This window comes from Denticeps clupeoides, chromosome 16, assembly GCF_900700375.1.
Source record: "Denticeps clupeoides chromosome 16, fDenClu1.1, whole genome shotgun sequence".
NCBI classification, from domain to species: Eukaryota; Metazoa; Chordata; class Actinopteri; order Clupeiformes; family Denticipitidae; genus Denticeps; species Denticeps clupeoides.
Genome location: NC_041722.1, coordinates 3,096,137 through 3,115,043, shown reverse-complemented (window position 1 = coordinate 3,115,043; position 18,907 = coordinate 3,096,137). Strand labels below are relative to the sequence as shown.

General features: G+C 44.4%; 1 protein-coding gene across 1 annotated transcript in view; it reads right to left on the bottom strand.

Annotated features, from left to right (window-relative positions):
* The window catches only part of igdcc3 (immunoglobulin superfamily, DCC subclass, member 3), a 73,712-nt gene that overhangs the window by 22,626 nt on the left and 32,179 nt on the right, over window positions 1-18,907 (bottom strand). The window contains exons 3-7 of the mRNA XM_028957052.1: window positions 8,351-8,495; window positions 8,118-8,248; window positions 7,288-7,425; window positions 1,906-2,064; window positions 314-479 (exon numbers count right to left, since the gene is read on the bottom strand). Coding sequence (XP_028812885.1) covers window positions 314-479; window positions 1,906-2,064; window positions 7,288-7,425; window positions 8,118-8,248; window positions 8,351-8,495 — 739 coding nt within the window. The remainder of the gene's footprint in view (window positions 1-313; window positions 480-1,905; window positions 2,065-7,287; window positions 7,426-8,117; window positions 8,249-8,350; window positions 8,496-18,907) is intronic.

The window sequence follows — 18,907 nt, the reverse complement described above, 5'->3', positions numbered from 1 at the left end:
AGTTCCAGGGCACTTTCTTGGCAGGGAGCGTTGACAGCTGTGGTTCCATCTGAACAGATTAAGACGGATCGCAGCTCTGCGTCCCTGCTGCAGACTGCAGGCCCGGTACGTTTCACCACCACGGCACAGCAACACGCAGCCTTTCATACATAAAGCATCCTCGTTACTGGCATGAAAGCACTGCTGCCGGAGAGCGTGCAGACGCCGCGGCCTGGGCGCTCACAGCAGACGCTGCCTTTAGATAGAGGAGCTTGTGGAAACATAAGGAAATGAAACGGGACGTACTTTGACACGCCCGTTCGGCCGCACTCACCTGTTGTTGTTCCTCAGTTTGACGTGGCCGCCCGGCATCAGGATCTCACCGTTCTTCAGCCAGGTGAGCTGGGGCTCGGGCTCTCCCTGGACAAGGCAGGTGAAGATAGCGCTGGTGCCCACCGGTCGGGCGATGGACTGCGGGAGCTGCACGAACTCGGCCGGGGCTGTGGGGAGGACGGACGTACAGACATGACCACCATGTCATTATACTGCGATGTATAAATGCACATTTACTCCAAGCTATTTCCAGTCCATGAAAAGCATATCACGATTAAGAAATAAATGCATTTGGTCAAAATGAACACCGGCATTCACTATGCGTACAATAGTTTAATTTCATTTGCAGTTCATACGAACACATTTAAGTGTATACGTCCACCATAAAAAAGGAAAACAACTCATTTATTAACAAGCTCAGTTAAGCGTGACGATTAATGACGACTGGAAAGCCCAGTGTTATGCAGCAGGGTATCTCCACTTTAATGCCAGTTGATCGCTTTTATTACAGCACTACTGTAGCACAGACTTATCCTGCAGATTAACTTGATTAGTTAGAAGCGAATACACGTTTAAACGGATTAAAACCTACAAGAGAATGGTTGCGATGCCGCACACACCGCGTATCGAGTCCACCGAGTATTAGCCAGAGGAGAGGAGGGGTCTGTAAGGGGTCTTCACACCTCCCCTGCCCCCTCCTCGTACCCCACTACGCTCTGCCACTGTGGGCTAACAGACCACTGCAGGTAATTCAATACTCTATTAACTCCCAATTAATAGGTGGAAACTCCGGCAGCACCTGCTGCTGTCCTGACACGGAGGCGTCTGATTCTCATTAACGCCGCATTAGTCATATCGCCACGGATATGAGTGGCCGCACCGGGGGAGGCTTTTGCATCGAGAGAGAGGGTGTGTGTTAATGTCCTGAGGAAAGAATGGCTTCCTTAACCGACTTAAGACCGATCAGCTATTAAACCCCTTCATCTGTGAGACTCCTGTTAATTAACCTCCATTAGTGACTGTACACACACACACACACACACACACACACACACGCGCGTTTACATGAGTGCCATCCGTCTGCATTTACTGACAGGCGACATGCTGGATGCCCCCCCCTCCTGTCTATTTTCCTCTTTATCACCCGGCTCCATTCCCCATCTGCAGGTCTCTGCTGCGGTCAGATGAGACCGCGGAGCTCATCCGTTCTACTCACACGCACACACTACTACAGTCACATGTACACAAACACACACACTTAATGCATACGTATACAGAAAATGTGCACGACCATGCACACACACACACACAAAATACATGTATCTCTGTGCAAACACACACACAAACCATAGACACTATACAGACAGAGTGTACGACTGTAAACACATACACAGCATACAAGAACTCACACACAAACAGAAAGCTCATATAAGCAAGCAACACACATCGCACTTGAATTCACGCCCACACACACATTTTCTAATACAAACACCCTCTTTTACACACTAACATACACACACACACACACAGACACACACAGTGTGATATTTCATTTATTTACTATATTGTTGTGATGGGAGTCAAGATTTGTACCTTGGACCACAAGTCGGCCCTGAGCAGTTCGGCGAACTCGGGTCCCTGGTTTGTTGGCAGCGCACACGTAGATGCCTGAATGCTGAACCCTCACATCTGAGATCATCAGGTTCCCTGTACCCAGAACCTGGATCCCCTCCACACCTATGGGGCGTCCATCTGGGGAGGAGTGACAGAGAAGAGAGAAAGAGCAAGAGCGAGAGATAAGGAACAGAGCAATCAAAAATCAATCAAGAACAAAAAGAAACAAAGCAATTGAGTTTTGAGAGTAGGCATTTTTGCATCTGTGGGCAAAACCCAGGAGAATTCGGTTCTAAGACCCGGCGAGTGTGTTGTGCCCATGAAGATAACAAAGCCTGATGAGGGGGGGGGATTGGGGAGGGTTAACGGGAAGGCGGAGCCAGCTGACAGTCCATCAGTGATGCAGGAGGATCCTGTTGCCATGGTTGCAATGACTGTGAGTATGTGTCATCGTCTAAAATGATTGTAAGGTGCACACACACACACAATGAGAATTTCACATAAAAGTGGCATCTCACAGGGAGGCAATGCCACGCCCTTCTTCTATCAGTATGACACACCGCAAGAAAACACATTTTAAGTCATTAGGAGAACCCTAGTAAAAAACTCTAATTCATAATAAATGTAAATAAATTATTATTATTATGATTCTTATTATAAATGTAACTCACACACACAATACATGCACCTGAACACACATACATACACAACATATAAACCATACACAGTATATGATTGTACACACATTCACACACACAGAAAGCACACATTTTTGATTAGGACACATTTGTTTAGATATTACATTGTAATTCATTATAAATATTTAACTCTTTAATTCACTTTAAATGTATAACTGCAAAAAAAAATTCTATATCTAATTCATTTGCATCTCTCACACACCCACACTCTCAGCCAATCTCTGTTCAGGAGGTCCCATAAGAAGTACTTTGTGACTCTCAGACATCCAGATGTTGCTTTGTGGAATATTTATCTTTTCATAAAGAAGAGAAGTACATGGGTTAAATAAAAATAATATACAAAATATAAAAAAAATTAATAATTGAATGAAAATTACATTACTCAAGCACAAATTCATACACACACACACTTACTTGGTACCCTTTGTCTGCGGTTCAGCAGGACCGAGGTGAGAGTGCTGTGTTAATTGTGTGACATCTGTGTGTCTTGGTCGTCACGTGAAGTGTTAAAGGCCCCGGTGGGAGGTCGGCTCGGCCAAGTGCTCTAATGTTCCTGCAGGGCAGCTATCTGCTCTTCCACCTGACGCTGACGCTCACATACCTTTATGTTGGTAATAATAATCAGGGTCTGGGACGCACTTATTCCGGCAGGGCAGCAGAGAGGAACCCCAGTCACAGAAACATCCTTTTGTGATAATGATTAAAACTTTTTTTTGTGATAATGATTAAAACTTTTTTTTTGTGATAATGATTAAAACTTTTTTTAATCTGCCAATGTATGGCTTTTGGGATGAAAGCTGCAAATAAACGTGCTGAGCCTTTACATGTTTTACAGGCAGGGGGCATTACATATTCCCCTCCCTTGTCTCCCGCTGTACTTGGCCACGAGCAGAAACCCGGTTAGATTGAGTGTTGGAGAGAAAGATGATTTTCCTTTTGCGCATTGGAATACATTTGTTTAAGCTAACATATTTTACCAAGGCTGGTGCAGCAGCAGTTCTATGTCATCAGCTTGACCAAAACCTATGTGGTCATTACTGGACAAAGGGATCATGTTTATGTTTAATTATGAATATTAGGTGCCAAAAAGGACAAACATTAGCTTTTGGCTTCAGGGTTTAAATTCTCGGATAGGGTTAAGCTTTTATTTGATTTTATTTGAAATATCTCTATGTGTGTGTGCGTGTGTCTGACTGTGTCAGTGAGTCTGTATGTGTGCGGAGTTTGTGTGTAGGTAAGTATACATATATCTCAGTGTAACAGTGACTGTGTGTGTATGCTGGTATGAGTGCATATCTATGTAAATCCATGCATCTTTGTGTGTGTATATGTATACATGTGTGTGTTGAGACTCTGTATATGTGCAGAGTTTGTCTATGTATGTAAATATCAGCATATCTTAGTGTAATAATGACTGTGTGAGTGTGTCCTGGTAAGAGTGAATATCTATGTAAATCCATGCATCTATGAGTGTGTGTGTGTGTGAGTGTGTATGTAAATATCTGCATATCTTTGTGTAATAATGACTCTGTGAGTGTGTCCTGGTAAATCCAGAAATATATCATTTGCTCTGAGTTACATATGTTTACCTGGGAAGGTTACTTTTAAAATGTATTCCATTAAAGATTACAGAATACATGCCCCAAAATGTAGTTTGTAACTCAATGTGAGTAACATATTCTGAATACTTTGGATTACTTTATATATCGTCATGCTTTTTACAACTACACATTTACATTAACATTTACGGCATTGTTATCTGTGATTGCACGAATGTCACCGTACACACACTCAGTCCATGTGCACTGTAAGAGTATAAAGATCATGGTGTAATAGTGCATGGTTTTATTCGCAGATCCGCTAGGGAGCACTACTCGATAGGCAGCATGTTTCGACAGAACACCTGTGTTATGCGTGGCCCACGCAGCGTGGATTTACCAAAATTAGAGAGGGGATATGAAACAGGAAAAGACCGCCGTGTAATCCATTTATTTTAAAAAAGGAATTGTATTCTGATTATCACTCATTTAAATGGTAACTGTTACAAAATACAGTTACTCATATTCTGTACTCTAAATACGCATATCTCATGTAATAATGACTGTGTGAATGTGTGCTGGTAAGAGTGCATATCTATGTAAATCCCTTTTTAGTGCCCGTAAATGTGCAGATATCTGTGAGTGAGCGTGGCCGGAGCTGACCCGGCTCTTGTCTGAACGGAGGCGTCTCCCTGTGAGTCACGGTGTAATTAGGTTAATGTCCGACGGGCCTGGGATGAGAGCGAGGGTTGCTGCTCTCGCCTCGCCGCTGCTGCTCCTCGTGAGCGCTGCGCTGTAAACACACCCTGGCATTACACACTGACTGGTGCCCACCCATCACATTCATTATGCAGCTTATCTGACGTAATCTAATATACCCAAATCCCATCGTGATGCCATTTCATTCCAGAGACGCTGTGCAAGGCAATATCCGCAATCTGATTAAGGGCCCCGGACAGGGGCGGGGCCGTCATTTACAATTTGAACCGCCCAAGACCAACTGGATAATAGCTTCAGAAAGCCGATATCAGATTTCAAATTGCAAGTGGCACACACATAGATGGCCCGAGAAGGAAATAACATAACACACGCCTCTGCACCTCACCACACACCATGACCCACTCGACCAATCAAAGAGCTGGATGATTCATATACACAGACGTTATAATAAAGCAAACATAAAAAAATCCATCAGGATTATTTGCATAATCAGCAATACGCAGAGATTTTAGGCCTGGCCTTTAGTAGCACCAAATCAGGAACTTTGTCCCTGACAAAAGTCTTGTCGCTGATCTATTTTGCAGAAACACCTGCTATTAACCTGACTCTTAATTAATCAATTGGTGTTAGAAATAGCTCATATGAAAAGCTAAAACCCAAAACAAAAACCCAGACAAACGTTTTGTCATCTATACAGAACAAATATACTGCAAATACAAAATATTTAAGCAAATTAAGTAATGGTGCTGTGAGATCCAAATTTAATATCTTGCATGACTTCCATGAGCTTGAAGGACTGCATCCATGTGGTTTGTCAAGGATTCATACAATTTATTGATGAAGTCATCAGGAACTCTGCCTCCCAGAGTTCATCAATATTCTTTGGTTTCGTCTTCCATGTTTCCTCTTTCATCCTACCCCACATATGCTCAATGATGTTTTGGTGACTGGGCTGGCCAATCCTGGAGCATCTTGATCTTCTTTGCCTTGAGGAACTTTGATGTGGATATGGAAGTATGTGATGGAGCACCATCCTGCTGCAGAATTTGGCCTCTTTTATGGTTGGCAATATAAAAGGTAGCTAAGATTTCTTGGTATTTCAGACTATTGATGTTGCCTTCCACCCTGCAGACCCATACTGGATGTAACCCCATACCATGATTTTTCCGCCACAAAACCTTTTTCTGGGTGAATCTCGGATCCAGTGGATCTGGTCTTCAGCCTCTTGATAATCAACACTTTAGTCTCAGGGTGAATCTTAGGCATGTTTGCAGACGTCTAGTTGCAGTTGATGTGAAGATCTAGTGTACTGGGCTTCTTTTTATACACACCTGACACCTAATTGATCCATTATTAGTCACAGGTGAAGCTCATGTGACAAGGGGACAACACTTGTGTCTTTGCAAAAATTGACTCAACGGGCTTTACCAAGCTTTGAATATTAGAATATTTTTTGACAGTTTCGTTTTGCACTGAAACATTCTTGTTTCAAAAAACAAAATCTTGATTAAAAATATATTTCAGTGGCACTTGAGGTAAATTTTTGTCAAGGACTGTACATACACTCACAAATGTGCATGTCTGTATGTATACAAGCTTTATGTGGAAGCAGCAGCAATTAATCTGTCGCCAGCCGCCACTCCTTTTATTCCCCACTCATTTATATCACAGTAAGGGAGACAAATTGGACCTCCTCAAACCCATAACAGCTGCAGGATCGAGGTACCCAACAATTCTGGAGAGAAGAGAAGATGCGAGGAGCGTCACTTGAGCTGCACTATAAATGGTGAATGATTCGAGATGATTCTCTAGCACCAACAAAACAAATTACTCATCCTCTCCAAGATACAGATAAATAGAATGCAGTCACTGTTCACTTGTGTGTATAGTTTCTGTGAGAATCAGACCAACGGTGGGAAAAGGTAAATACAGAGCAGTAATAACAGTATTTAACTAGTCTCTGTTAAACAGCATGAAGATAAGATATGGACTACAAAGCACTCTTGACAAGAGTGTCTACTAAATGCGGTAAAAAATTATCAAATTATGAGCAAAATTTATAAGTAAAGCTGGTAGGTGCCATATGACCAAGCAGGACTGTGCTGCTTGATCCTTGATAATACTTCACAGAACAAAAGCAATTTCCGTCTTACCCAACATTTCCTCCACACACACACAGACACACACACACATAATGAATTTATTTATAGCAAAGGGCATGAACTGGGGCTGTATTTGATAACCGGTGCATCACAGAGCTTGTTTATTGCGAACAATAAAATACGCACCAGCTCCCTTCAGCCCTTCAGGCATTTGAGAACGGGTGGGATACAGTCTGCCCCCTGACATGGAACATTAAAAAAAGAGGAAATTGGGGGTGAATGAAGAGTAGTGGCGGTCCTTACCCAGCCTGCTCCATGACACGATTGGCCGAGGGTGTCCAGTTGCAACACACTCCAGGATGGCAGTCTGGTGAACGGTTAGGGTGAGGTTCTCAGGGCCCACCAGGATTGTGGGCTCTTTGTAAACTGAAGACTGGGAGCCTGATTATGAGATTTGGCAGAAAGAAGGGAAGAGAAGAAAGGAAAGGAAAGGGCGAGCGGGGAGGAAAGATGGGAGAGGGGAAAGGCTGGAGTGAGATCGATCATTATTTCATTAAAACATTGTCTCTTTTATTGTTACTGTGCAATTACTGCGACAGGAACATTGTTATCTCAGACAAACCTAATAAGCCATGATTCAATAGATTCTGAAAACAGATGTAAAAAGAGCAAACAGATACAATAACTAGAGAAGAGAGAGAAATTAAGAGTGAGAGAGGCTTATTTCAGGGTATGTGTGTGTGGGTTTCAGAATCCTGGCTCATATGAGTATTTTCCTAAGAAACAATACAGCACTCATGCTGTATTAACCCCAGGGGGTTTCATATCTGTCTGTGTTTTTATGTGAGAATGTATACCATTCTAATATGAACTCAATTAAGGAACAAAAAATAGGAACAAATGACATATGGCACATGTCAATCTATCTCCTCAAAAACGTAGAAAAAGGTCTGTGTGAAAATACCCTTTAATGGTGAGGCAGGTTGTTGCAGCATTAATCCTCTTATTTCATATTTCATTGTGTATGTGTGTGTGTGTGTATTGGTAAATACATGTGATGGTGAGGCAGGTCGTTGCAGCATTAATCCTCTTATTTCATATTTCATTGTGTGTGTGTGTGTGTGTGTGTGTACCTGTCACGGTGAGCCGGGCTTCATTGCTGTGTCTAACTCCAGCGCTGTTGTGAGCCACACAGCAGAACACACCACTGTCCTCCTCACATACTTCTGTGATCTGCAGCACACCCGTTGGCAATAATGTGTACCTGGCAGAGTGAGAACAAAAAAGTGATTGTGTGTGTGTGTGTGTGTGTGTGTGTGTGTGTGTGTGAGTGTATGTGTAAGAGAGAGAGAGAGAGACGAGATACCTCTCGTCTGTGGTGTCCACTGGTTGCCCATCTTTTTCCCAGCTAATGACAGGCTCTGGCAGGCCGTGGATCTGGCACTGGAACCGCCCCACCCCAGCAGGCTCCGCCCACACAGAGCGTGGCTGCACATGGAAGTCTGCCATCGCTGACAGAGAGGAAAGAAAATAGTGAGAAACTGTTAATCAATTTCACCTCATTTTTGACAATCTGGCAAACACAAAAATAAAACATGCTCACAAAAGCCTTAGAATAATGAACCAGTGACTTTTAATTAACCTACTCCGCTTAATTAAATTTCACATCAGATGAGGGGAGTGTGAGAAGAGCGTTGCTCTGCTGATATCGCACTCGTCGTGATGTCACGACTCTGGGCTCTCACCGGGACTACAGACAAATGAGTTTGTGTGTGTGTGTGCACATTGTGTAATAGTGTAATAAATGCCAGAGACCACGCCCACAGGATCCAGAGTTTATTTTTTGGTCATTTCAAACAAATCCTGCCCACAGAGTGACAGACACAGTGGCCACTTCATCACACGCACACACAACCGCCACAAGGCAACAGGGACGGAATTCTGCAGACGTCACCCACACCATGTCACAAAATGCAGCAGACTGGACAGTACTGTACATATATAGTCCACTGGCCACATACATTTTCACACGGTGAGTGGGTCTGGTCGGTCCTTCATCTTTTTTTCCCATTAAGTTGACTTGGTTTGAATGTTGCCACCTTCTCCCACACCCCCTCCACAGGCTTCCTGTATCTGCCCACCTCAGAAAATAATAATACACCGCTCGACTGGTCCCATGTATCTAGACTCCTCACTGTTTGGGTGAAAGTCCCACAAGTCCCTTCAAATCAAGTACTTCAGTTTCAATTCAGTTTTATTTGTCACAATGAATTGAATACATGCTTTCTTACTGTGTATCCTTCCAACTGAGTCTGACACGTAAGCAGTATTCCCTCATTGAGACTTCAAAATCACCAAATGGCGTAAAATGTAAATGGGAACACAGGGGAAAACATGAAATGGATCCCTTCCCACTAACAAGTGTCAGATGATGGTTGATTGAACTTACAAACCTTCTAAGAGCCACAATTCTTTCCCACCACACAGCCATGTCATCGCTGTGCACACCCCGAATCTCAGAAATAAGCCGTTCTCGGCTCTAGACCAGGGAAGTGTTGGTGCCACTCTGAAAAACAAGAACTGTCTATATCTAGAACAATGGGTTCTAGACCCGTGACAGATCCTGTGTTAAACCCAGAACCCAGCGATTGGTGGTAGCCTAGCGGTTAAAGAAGCGGCTCCGTAATCAGAAGGTGCCACTGAGAAAAGCACCGCCCCCACACACTGCTCCCCGTGTGCCTGTCATGGCTGCCCACTGCTCAGCAAGGGTGATGTGCACTTAGTTGTGTGCACTGTGTGCTGTGCAGTGTGTCACAATGACAATCACTTCACTTTCACTTCATTCTCCAGTATTAAAGTATTCATATTATGTGAAGCTGTCACAACCATCTGGCATGAGGAGGCAGGTGAACTGAGATGGTGACATGAGATGACGAGGAAGAAGGACGAATTTGCACAACGTCGCGATACAGGGGTTTAATTGGTGAAGAACATCTGGCAACATGGTGAACACGTAACATAACAAAGACCCGATGGCGAACAGGAACGAACAGGGCAGCTTTATACAATTAAACAGGTGAAAACGATTAGGGAGCATTACACATGACAAATGTGAAACTCCGGCCCAGATCCCGGAACGGAGCAACCCCTTGTTCATGACAGAAGCATAACAAGGGAGCAACTCCAACACAATTAATGCTTTTTTTTCAGCACAATTTGTGTTTTAATCATGAGTGTGTGATTAGTAGAAAATCCTTGTTTTTGCTCCTGATCTGTGGAAATGTTATTTTGATGGAGAGTTAGTGGACAAATGAGGCTAAAGTCCTTGAGGGTATCTCAGTCTTTTCTTCTGAAGACATATGCAGAAGAAGTAAAAAAAATCCATCTTTGCCACCCTCCCTCCCCAACTTGCTATATTAGATGTGTTTAAGGTGTCCTCTGATGAAAAACGTGCCGATTCCCGGTGTGGCCTGACCTGCGGATGTGCGGAGGGCAGCGTGCTGATTACATTTTAACAAGCCCATTTAAAATCCCCCCTCAATGGCAGCCAGGAGGCTACAAAAGGTGAGTCAAAAACACACATTCCACGTTTTTTAATCATCGGAGAGACACATTAATCTGGGACCAGGATGAATCCCATTTTCACACATACAGAAAATTGCACAGCAATTACTAAAGACACTGACTGAGCACTTCGTTGTCACTGGCTATACGGTCCACTGTCAAGGGTACAGCAGTCAAACCAGGCCTTCGGCAACTGACCATCTGGTCCAAACACACACACACACACACACACACACACACACATGCACACACACTGATCCAGATTTGCTATATTGTGCCACTACAGTTTAAACTGCTGATGAATGTCCAGGGGCCATTTTGATTCCAGTTATCGCCTTTAAATGACAGGCCACTGTAGATCAGTACAGGGTGACTGTGAGCTGATAACCTTCATACAGTTCTGTCATGTGATGAGTGGACAGTGCTGTAAGAGTTCTAGGATGATAAAAGTCCCATTAACGGACAGCATACACAATGTGCTATTGTCACAGCCAATACACCTCCAGCCCACCAGAGAGCACCAGGCCAGACAGAGAGACGGCGACCCGGAAGCGGAAATGAGAGCTCTTTGAGTTGAATTTACTTCCATTGACGCCAGCCTTATTTTCCCACGATTGATATCCATGACCACGACCTTTGCCTGTCCCCGACCTAGGACTTTGCCTGCCCCTCTTGTGACGACGATCTCTAATCGGATTCTCCAGTGTGACCACGACCTTCGCCCGCCATTGACCTTGAGTTTGCCTGCCCCCTTTTGCTAAGATGATCTTCCCCGTTACCCCCCACGGAGCCAGAGTTCCCTCCCCGCCGCGCTGCGGCGCTTCCACGGCGCTTCCACGGCCACACTCCCGTCCCAGCTCACCTCCGGGCGCCTTATCACCGGCCAAGCGCCTCCGGTCCTCCTCTCCCAGTACGACGACTACTCCACTCGCTCCAAGCATGCCTGCGAATGCGTCCCCGAACTCGGCCAGTGACAGCTATGTTTTTGGTGCATTCCGAACACATTTGTCACTCTTGAAATAATTCCCAGAGTATGGCCGAGTTGCAGCTTGATCATGTTTGTCGTATAGTGTACATGATGTGCAAGCACCAATTAACCCCTCCCAACCATTTACCGACTGGTTGGTCATGAGAAAATCAAACATGTTGCTCGTTGTGAGGTTTGTCGTCACTGTGCTTCTGCAAACACTGAACTGATGTACAAGCCTGGTGGCACAGTGTGTTGTGAACAAGGCACATGGAAACTCGAGACTTTTTAATGTGGCCTCACCCATGTATCATGATCAGGTATGTAAAAATATGTATGTGTGTGTGTGTGTGTGTGTGTGTGTGTGTGTGTGTATATATATATATATATATACACACACACATACATACATACATACGGACTGTACAGTGTCCACACTTAATCGTGAACTTTGCCTTTCCACCACATGGAAATTAATCGTACAATTTAAGATGGATGTTCACCAAACGGTAATGACTGAAAAAAAAAACCCAGTGTAGACCTGTCTTAACAGAACACGAGAACCACTGATTGGCAGATGAGTATGTAAACAGGAAAATTTGCTACCAATTTCAATCAAACATAACATCAGAATTTGGTCCATTGTCTTAGTTTCCCCATTATAATCCCTAGAAGAAATTAAGGAAGATCAGTAGGGGAACAGAGACTGGAGAGTCTGGGACGAGGGGCTGTTCTGTGTTGAACTTTAGACAGTCCAGGGAGAAGGAGGGATACTGGAATCATCTGCTCCTCCCGCCTCCAGCTCTCAGCTCTGCCAAGTGATGATCTCACTACGCTCTTACTGGAGGGTTACATCATACAGCAGCACCGTAAAACACACACACTCCTATCAGCAATAAGCACCGCGGCATTGAACCCAGAGAGAGCAGAGATACCCCCCCGCTGTCATTTGTACTATAAAGCATACATTATTATGTTAGATTTATGTTATACACATATTAAAAAAGCCGACCAGAACATATAGACATAGGGTCTTAATGCACTCTGTCAAAGTGCTGTTTTACAGAGAGACCATCAACCAGTAATCTGACAAACAGACACACACGCAGCCTCGTTATTAATGTAATGGCTTCTCTTAATACTGGTCTCTCATTTCATCTCTCATTTAAAAACACTATTCCTCCGTGAGTCAGCAATGTCACTCAGGAGTGACTCAGGCAAGTGTAGAAAGAGTGCGACTTTTCAATTGGTTTGTAATATGTGTGTGTGTAACTTTTAACATATTGAGAACTAAATGTCCATTAAGATAGATAGATAAAAAGAGAGAGAGAATGCACTTTATGGAACTGTACTTTCCTTTCTCTCCATTAATATTCAAGAAATTGAATCTGGAAAAAAATTTAATTAATGCATCATAATGGCATGTTGCTATGAGGAATATCTGCCTTACGATAATGTCACATTTTGCCAGTGTAAAGTTCTTCCTCCACCATATCAAAACCCAGGTATGAGGAAATCAAACTTGTCGCATGAAGGAGAAAAAATCTGAAGGATGTTACACACAAAAAAAAATCCAGCATTACAGTGATGCCACAGAGGATGTCCAGCTATGGGTGAAGAAGCCAGATTGCGATGAACCCTCAACCAACCAACAATAGAAACAAGGATCCAGCAGAGACAACACAACACTACACACGGCATGCCAGTAACAACTGCTGTTACACATACACATACACACAGCTGGGAAGGTTGAAGTGTGTGATCCTACACTCACACGTCAACACAGAAAGTGTGTGTGAATGACCATGAAGGAGACGGGAGGTCGAGGAGGCTTCATGGGTGTTTTAGTCCCACAGTGAGTGCCACCATATATGACACACACACACACACACACACACACAATCACACACAGGGCCTCTTGCCCTTAGGCCTCATGCATAAAACATGCTGAGCGCAGAGGAGCTACAGGCAAAACACACACACACACACATGCTATAAATGTCGGTGAGAAACCGAGGAGTGATGCTTTGGAAATGAACACATCACTGCACATATTCAGCCTGCGTGTGTGAGTGTCACCAGCAATCCCAGCAGCAATGGTTTTATACCGCTCTTTATTATTCCTTGCAGAGTGTCACTGTGCCAAGTGCTACGACACACACACACACACACACACACACACACACACACACACACACACACACACGTACAGTGATTTCCTTGCAGCAGTGCAAATGAAGCAGATCTAATTACTGAGGCAGCAGAGAAATGTGGACTCACACACATACCCCCCAACATGCTGAGAGAGACGTGGGGGGGGGCAGCTTTCACATCCCATGAACAGAGTCGGGTGGAGAAACCACCGCTGGACCACGGAGATTAAATCTAGCGCCGTGTGGCATCACCTCGACTCTGATCGGCCACAGATGCAAAAAAAGTGGGTCGAAGTTTTGCGTTTTTATCTCTGCTGAAGACTCTCACCTCCAGCTGGAATTCTGAGAGGAACCCTGAGGGGTCTTTATCCGGCGCGCCGAAATACCAACGAGACTCGCTGAATGTCAAACGTCACGTGTGATCACGGAGTTACAGAGTCAAACTGCCACTGGTGACGGGGACAGGCCCTCCCAGAATTTTATACACACACACACACACACACACACAGCAGACCAGCATGTCAGAGATATGGTGGGAAAGTGGTGCTCCGCAGGTGCCCCCTCCTGACTGCACCCCAGGTGACAAATGTTCCCACCATATGAGACACTGGGGGGCGGGGACCCGATTCATCACCATGACGAAGTTAATGGAGCTTCATGTCAACCAGCGAGTAATTTCACTACGTTCACATTTTTACACACACACACATTGGAAGCCCATTCGGCTGCACACCAAAGATATGGCAGGTTCAGTTCTAGATGTTCTAGTTTCTAAAGGTTGATACACGAAAGTATATATATCTCTTGAAGAGGAGCAACTAACTGCCCACCCAGCCATTTCTGTTGGTATGTAACTGATATGGGAGGAGCTAAAGTGGATGATTGACAGCTCTATGACTCTATGTTTTATATAGCAGCATATGTAGAGCAGAATTCCTATAGGTGCATGTACCTACAGCAGGGGATTTCTACTCCCACCAGCCTGCTTGCATCCGTGACATCACACCACACATGCTGCTCCATCAGGCAACTCCTCTCCCAGCTGAGCCGTGTAATAGAGAAGGAGGCCATAAATATTGTGGCCGGGAGACGGCATCACTCCAGCGCCGAGAAAACTGATTCAACAGTGCCCGCCCTGACCCCGCCTCTCTCAGACACCGTCTTAATGCAGATGTGAGGTTTTATAGAGAACGCATCAAGCCACACACACACACACACACACACACTATTAATCTGATGGGCTTCACTGCGCACTGATCTCACTGAGCCATCTGCTGTAAAGCTTTCCACTCTGTTTTTCATCTGCCCGTCACCTCACCTCAATCTCCCGTTTTATCACACCCATCAGCAAACGGACAGGTCCGCCAACACCGACCGGCACACAGAAAGTGAAAGTAAAGTGCTTGTCACACAGTGACACAACAAAATGTGTCATCTGCATTTAACCATCACCTTGGTGAGTAGTGGATTCAAACTAGCAGCCTTCCAATTACGGGTCCACTTCCATACCCACAAGGCCACCACAGCACAACCCAACCAGTAGAATCTCAGACCAAAAACGTGCAAAAACAGCCAAACGCAGGCCATTTCAGACATTTGAGCAAGATACTAATAATAACGATTACATAACCACACATTTATTTCTGTGTTTTTTTTTTCTTTATTTGTGGGGAACAAATATGCTCAAATGTCTTAAACAGTGGGCTCATCTGCACAAGGAAGATTTATGGAAGCAGGGTAAAAAAATTGGACTTACACTTAGTACAGTGGTGACACACTTCTAATATATTTATGGCCCTTGGTCCTGGCAAAAAAATGTATGTGTGCGAGCACGTTATGCCAATCCTTCTCCCGCCTGCCATTACCTTGGCATGACAGGCCCTGTCCTAAATACAGCAGGACTGATTTATTTGATGGAGCCGCCGCGCTCTTCTAAATAAAGTTAGATGGATGAGCGTCATTAAGGCTGTCGGGGGAGGACCGAGGTGTCTCAGTCAGTCAAACGTAGCGCAGGCGCTCTGCGGCGAGATGGAGCGCCACCGCCCCTCTGGCGCTCCGTCTCCTATTCTACACGGTCGCCTCGCCGCTGATTAGCACCTTGTTTGAAGAGCACATAAACAGATGCATGGTTTGTGATCCACGCCCCTGGCTTTGTGTCACCGCACGCCGAGTTTGTGTTTTTATCCTTTGTCGGGGGCTTTGTGTTGAGGGGGGGTGGGAGATACTCATCATTTCAGAAAAAAAAAAAAGGAGGGGAATAAACCCAGGTTGAAGGGGCCATGGAGGATTGTGGGAGCTGGGGCTAATTAACACCTCATTGAGTCAGGGAAAGTGGGCCATATCAATAAGAGCACCTCTTTATGACCACATAACTGAAAAGCAGCAACCGGCTTATATATATCTACATAGACAAGAAGCGAACAACAGCGACGGAGGGGTAATTAGCACCTGGGCACAAAAGGGCTTTATCTGATTAAATGAAAGTGACTGGGAAGGGGGGTGGGGGGTCTCTCTGTCACTCATTACGCCATCTTCCTGTTGTTCCGAGCCCTAGCGGCAGGCACGCCATTAGACGTCGCAGTGGATGAAACCCGGAACCCCAGGCCTCTTCATGCTGGGACAAAGACAGGGGGTCTCTATAAGAGTCAGTGAATGTGTGTGTGTGTGTGTGTGTAAAGAAGAGAAGGGCCGCCCGCTCTCTCCCCATCATCACTTTACACACATCAGCGTGCAAACCTAATTACTGCAGGCCCTGGTTATAACACAACAGATGCTGAAAATTAAGAGATTATTTAAATCACTGCTAGAGGAAGAATGGGGGTGTGCGAATGGGCGAGTGTGTGTGTGTGTGTGTGTATGTGTGATTTGGGGTTGGGTCAGGCTATAGTAATAGGGAAAGTGAAATGAACTGGAAGAAAATAAGACAAACGGGTGAACTCTAGAAAACCTTTAGGATTTAATTAAAATATTTTACAAAAAAAACAAAAAAACCCGCCATTGTTAATATTTTGGGCATTTTACAAAGAACACATTAATAAGCATGGGTGAACAGGGCTAAAACCAGAACTGAGTGCGGCCTTGATGTACTGGAACGCGGGCGCGCTGAGAAGGACTTTTGTTTGTTTTAATGACTGACTGGCCACGGATACGCTGTGCCTTCATTAGCGAACTTCAAATGGTGCCGGTAAGAGTCAGGGGGCCCAGAGAGGGGATCCCACGCTCCCTCCGTCCCTCGCCACGTTCCCAGGAAGCGGCGCCTCTGTCCGGCACTGAGACCGGATCGACGTTGGCCGAGAGCGCTCCCCTGCTGAAGCTTAATTAAAATCCCATTACGCTGCCCTCATTTTCACCCCTAAACTTTGGAGGAAGTGCTTCTCCTCCTAACTTCAGGGTTGAGAGTCTTGCTCAGGGACACAATGTAGTAAGTAGGGTAAGTAGGGTTCTCAGATATTCTCAATTCTCAATCAGCAATGGTATTGATCCAGTTTAAAATATTACTTCTTGTTTTTAAAAGCCTTACCTGTCGGAGCTTCCTGTTCTTTACTCTCCCTCCAGGGCCTTGCTGATCATCATTTACTGCATATCCCCAGAACAAAGCTCAAACCAAAGGTGGCAGAGCCTTTTCAGTAGTAGCCCCCAGCCGGTGGAACATCTTCCCCTTGCAGTTGAGAGTCTTAATCATTTTAAAACCTGCTTAAAACAAATTTCTTTTCATGCACATTTCATAAAATGGCCTTACGTTATCTATTTCTATTTTTATTATTCTTTTAATTTATTTTATTGATTTATGTCTTTGTAATTATTGTAATAATATGCAATGTATGTTAAGTATATATGTTGTATAGTACCTGCTGGTTTGTTGTCTTATACTTGTACACCACTTTGGTCAATGGAAGTTGTTTTAAATGTGCTTTATAAATAAATGGATTGATAAATAAATGGATGAGAGACACATCAAGCTTACTAGAAAATGTAAAAAGCAAGAATTCAAGAGCAAGCTCAATTTTAATCATTTTAGTCATGCTTGTTTCGGGTCGAGCTTGCACGGTACAGTCACGGTACATGATCAGTCAACACAAAATCCTGGTCTATCGTTTTCGTATGATTTGCATGGTGTAAATTTGCTTTGGTGATTGGTAAAAGTGTTTGTACATTTGTTGTTTGTTTTTATAAAATGTTTGCAATTCATGGCCACCGTTGTCAGGTGATTTGTTATTAGTATTGGAAGAGAGATGTAATCTCATCTCACTCTTATTCAATTTCCCTGCTCGTTTTAACAGTTCCACTGCTGGGTTTTCCGTTCACGCTGCCTGAGAATTCGGTTGGACTTCTGTCACAGTTCTCTCGTATGGGTGGGGCTTCGCCTCATTGGCCAGCAGGTTTTTAGGTGACAGCTCCGTTCCCCACAGCACTATCACTGCGAGATGCGTAGGTTTCAAGAACACAAAGAGCAGCGACAGCTTTATAAGCTATCACACATCACAATCCGTTAATCGTGCAGTTGATCGTGTGTACAAATCTCACTCCATATATGACCGCAAAATGCTGTTATTGATGTGCTCTCGTATCTCAAAGTGATCAAATTTGGAGTAGTGATTGGAGGTTAGGCTCTTTTCAGACAGTCTCATATTTTATCCTTACTTTGCAAACCTGATTTATAAACACACAAAGGATTCATATTTGCTAATTAAGGCCCTAATGAGGCTACAGATAATAAAATCCAATTTGTTAGGAATCCGAAAGAGCCGAGAGCTGTGCCACAATAGCTCTGAGAAGAGCTGAACTTCCCATCAACTGTTTAGAGGTTACTGTTTGATATTAGGGCATCAGGACAGTTAGTGTTCCTCAACACACCACCTTCAACAGTTACTTGTGCCACGGCCCACCCACACACAACAACAACACTGCTTCCTGTGAACCCCCTACCTAATTGAATCGTTATGAGGACCCACGCTGGGCATGGTAGCTCTTCAGGCGAGCAGCATGATGGTGACGATAAGTGCAGAGAGCTCCTCCAAGCAGAAATCACCTTCACCTTCTTACTGCAACCCCGGGGAAGGAACTTCATACACTTAATGGGCTTTCTCCTGGTGCCTGAGTGTAGCTGGAGAGGTTGTGTGTGTGTGTTAAAGCAAGGGAAAGTCATTAAGGCAACAGAATCACTTGTTCACCATGGCTCAAATGTTATTGTCCCCCAGGGGAGGGAACAAGAAGAAGAGAAGGGAATGGAAGACACCAG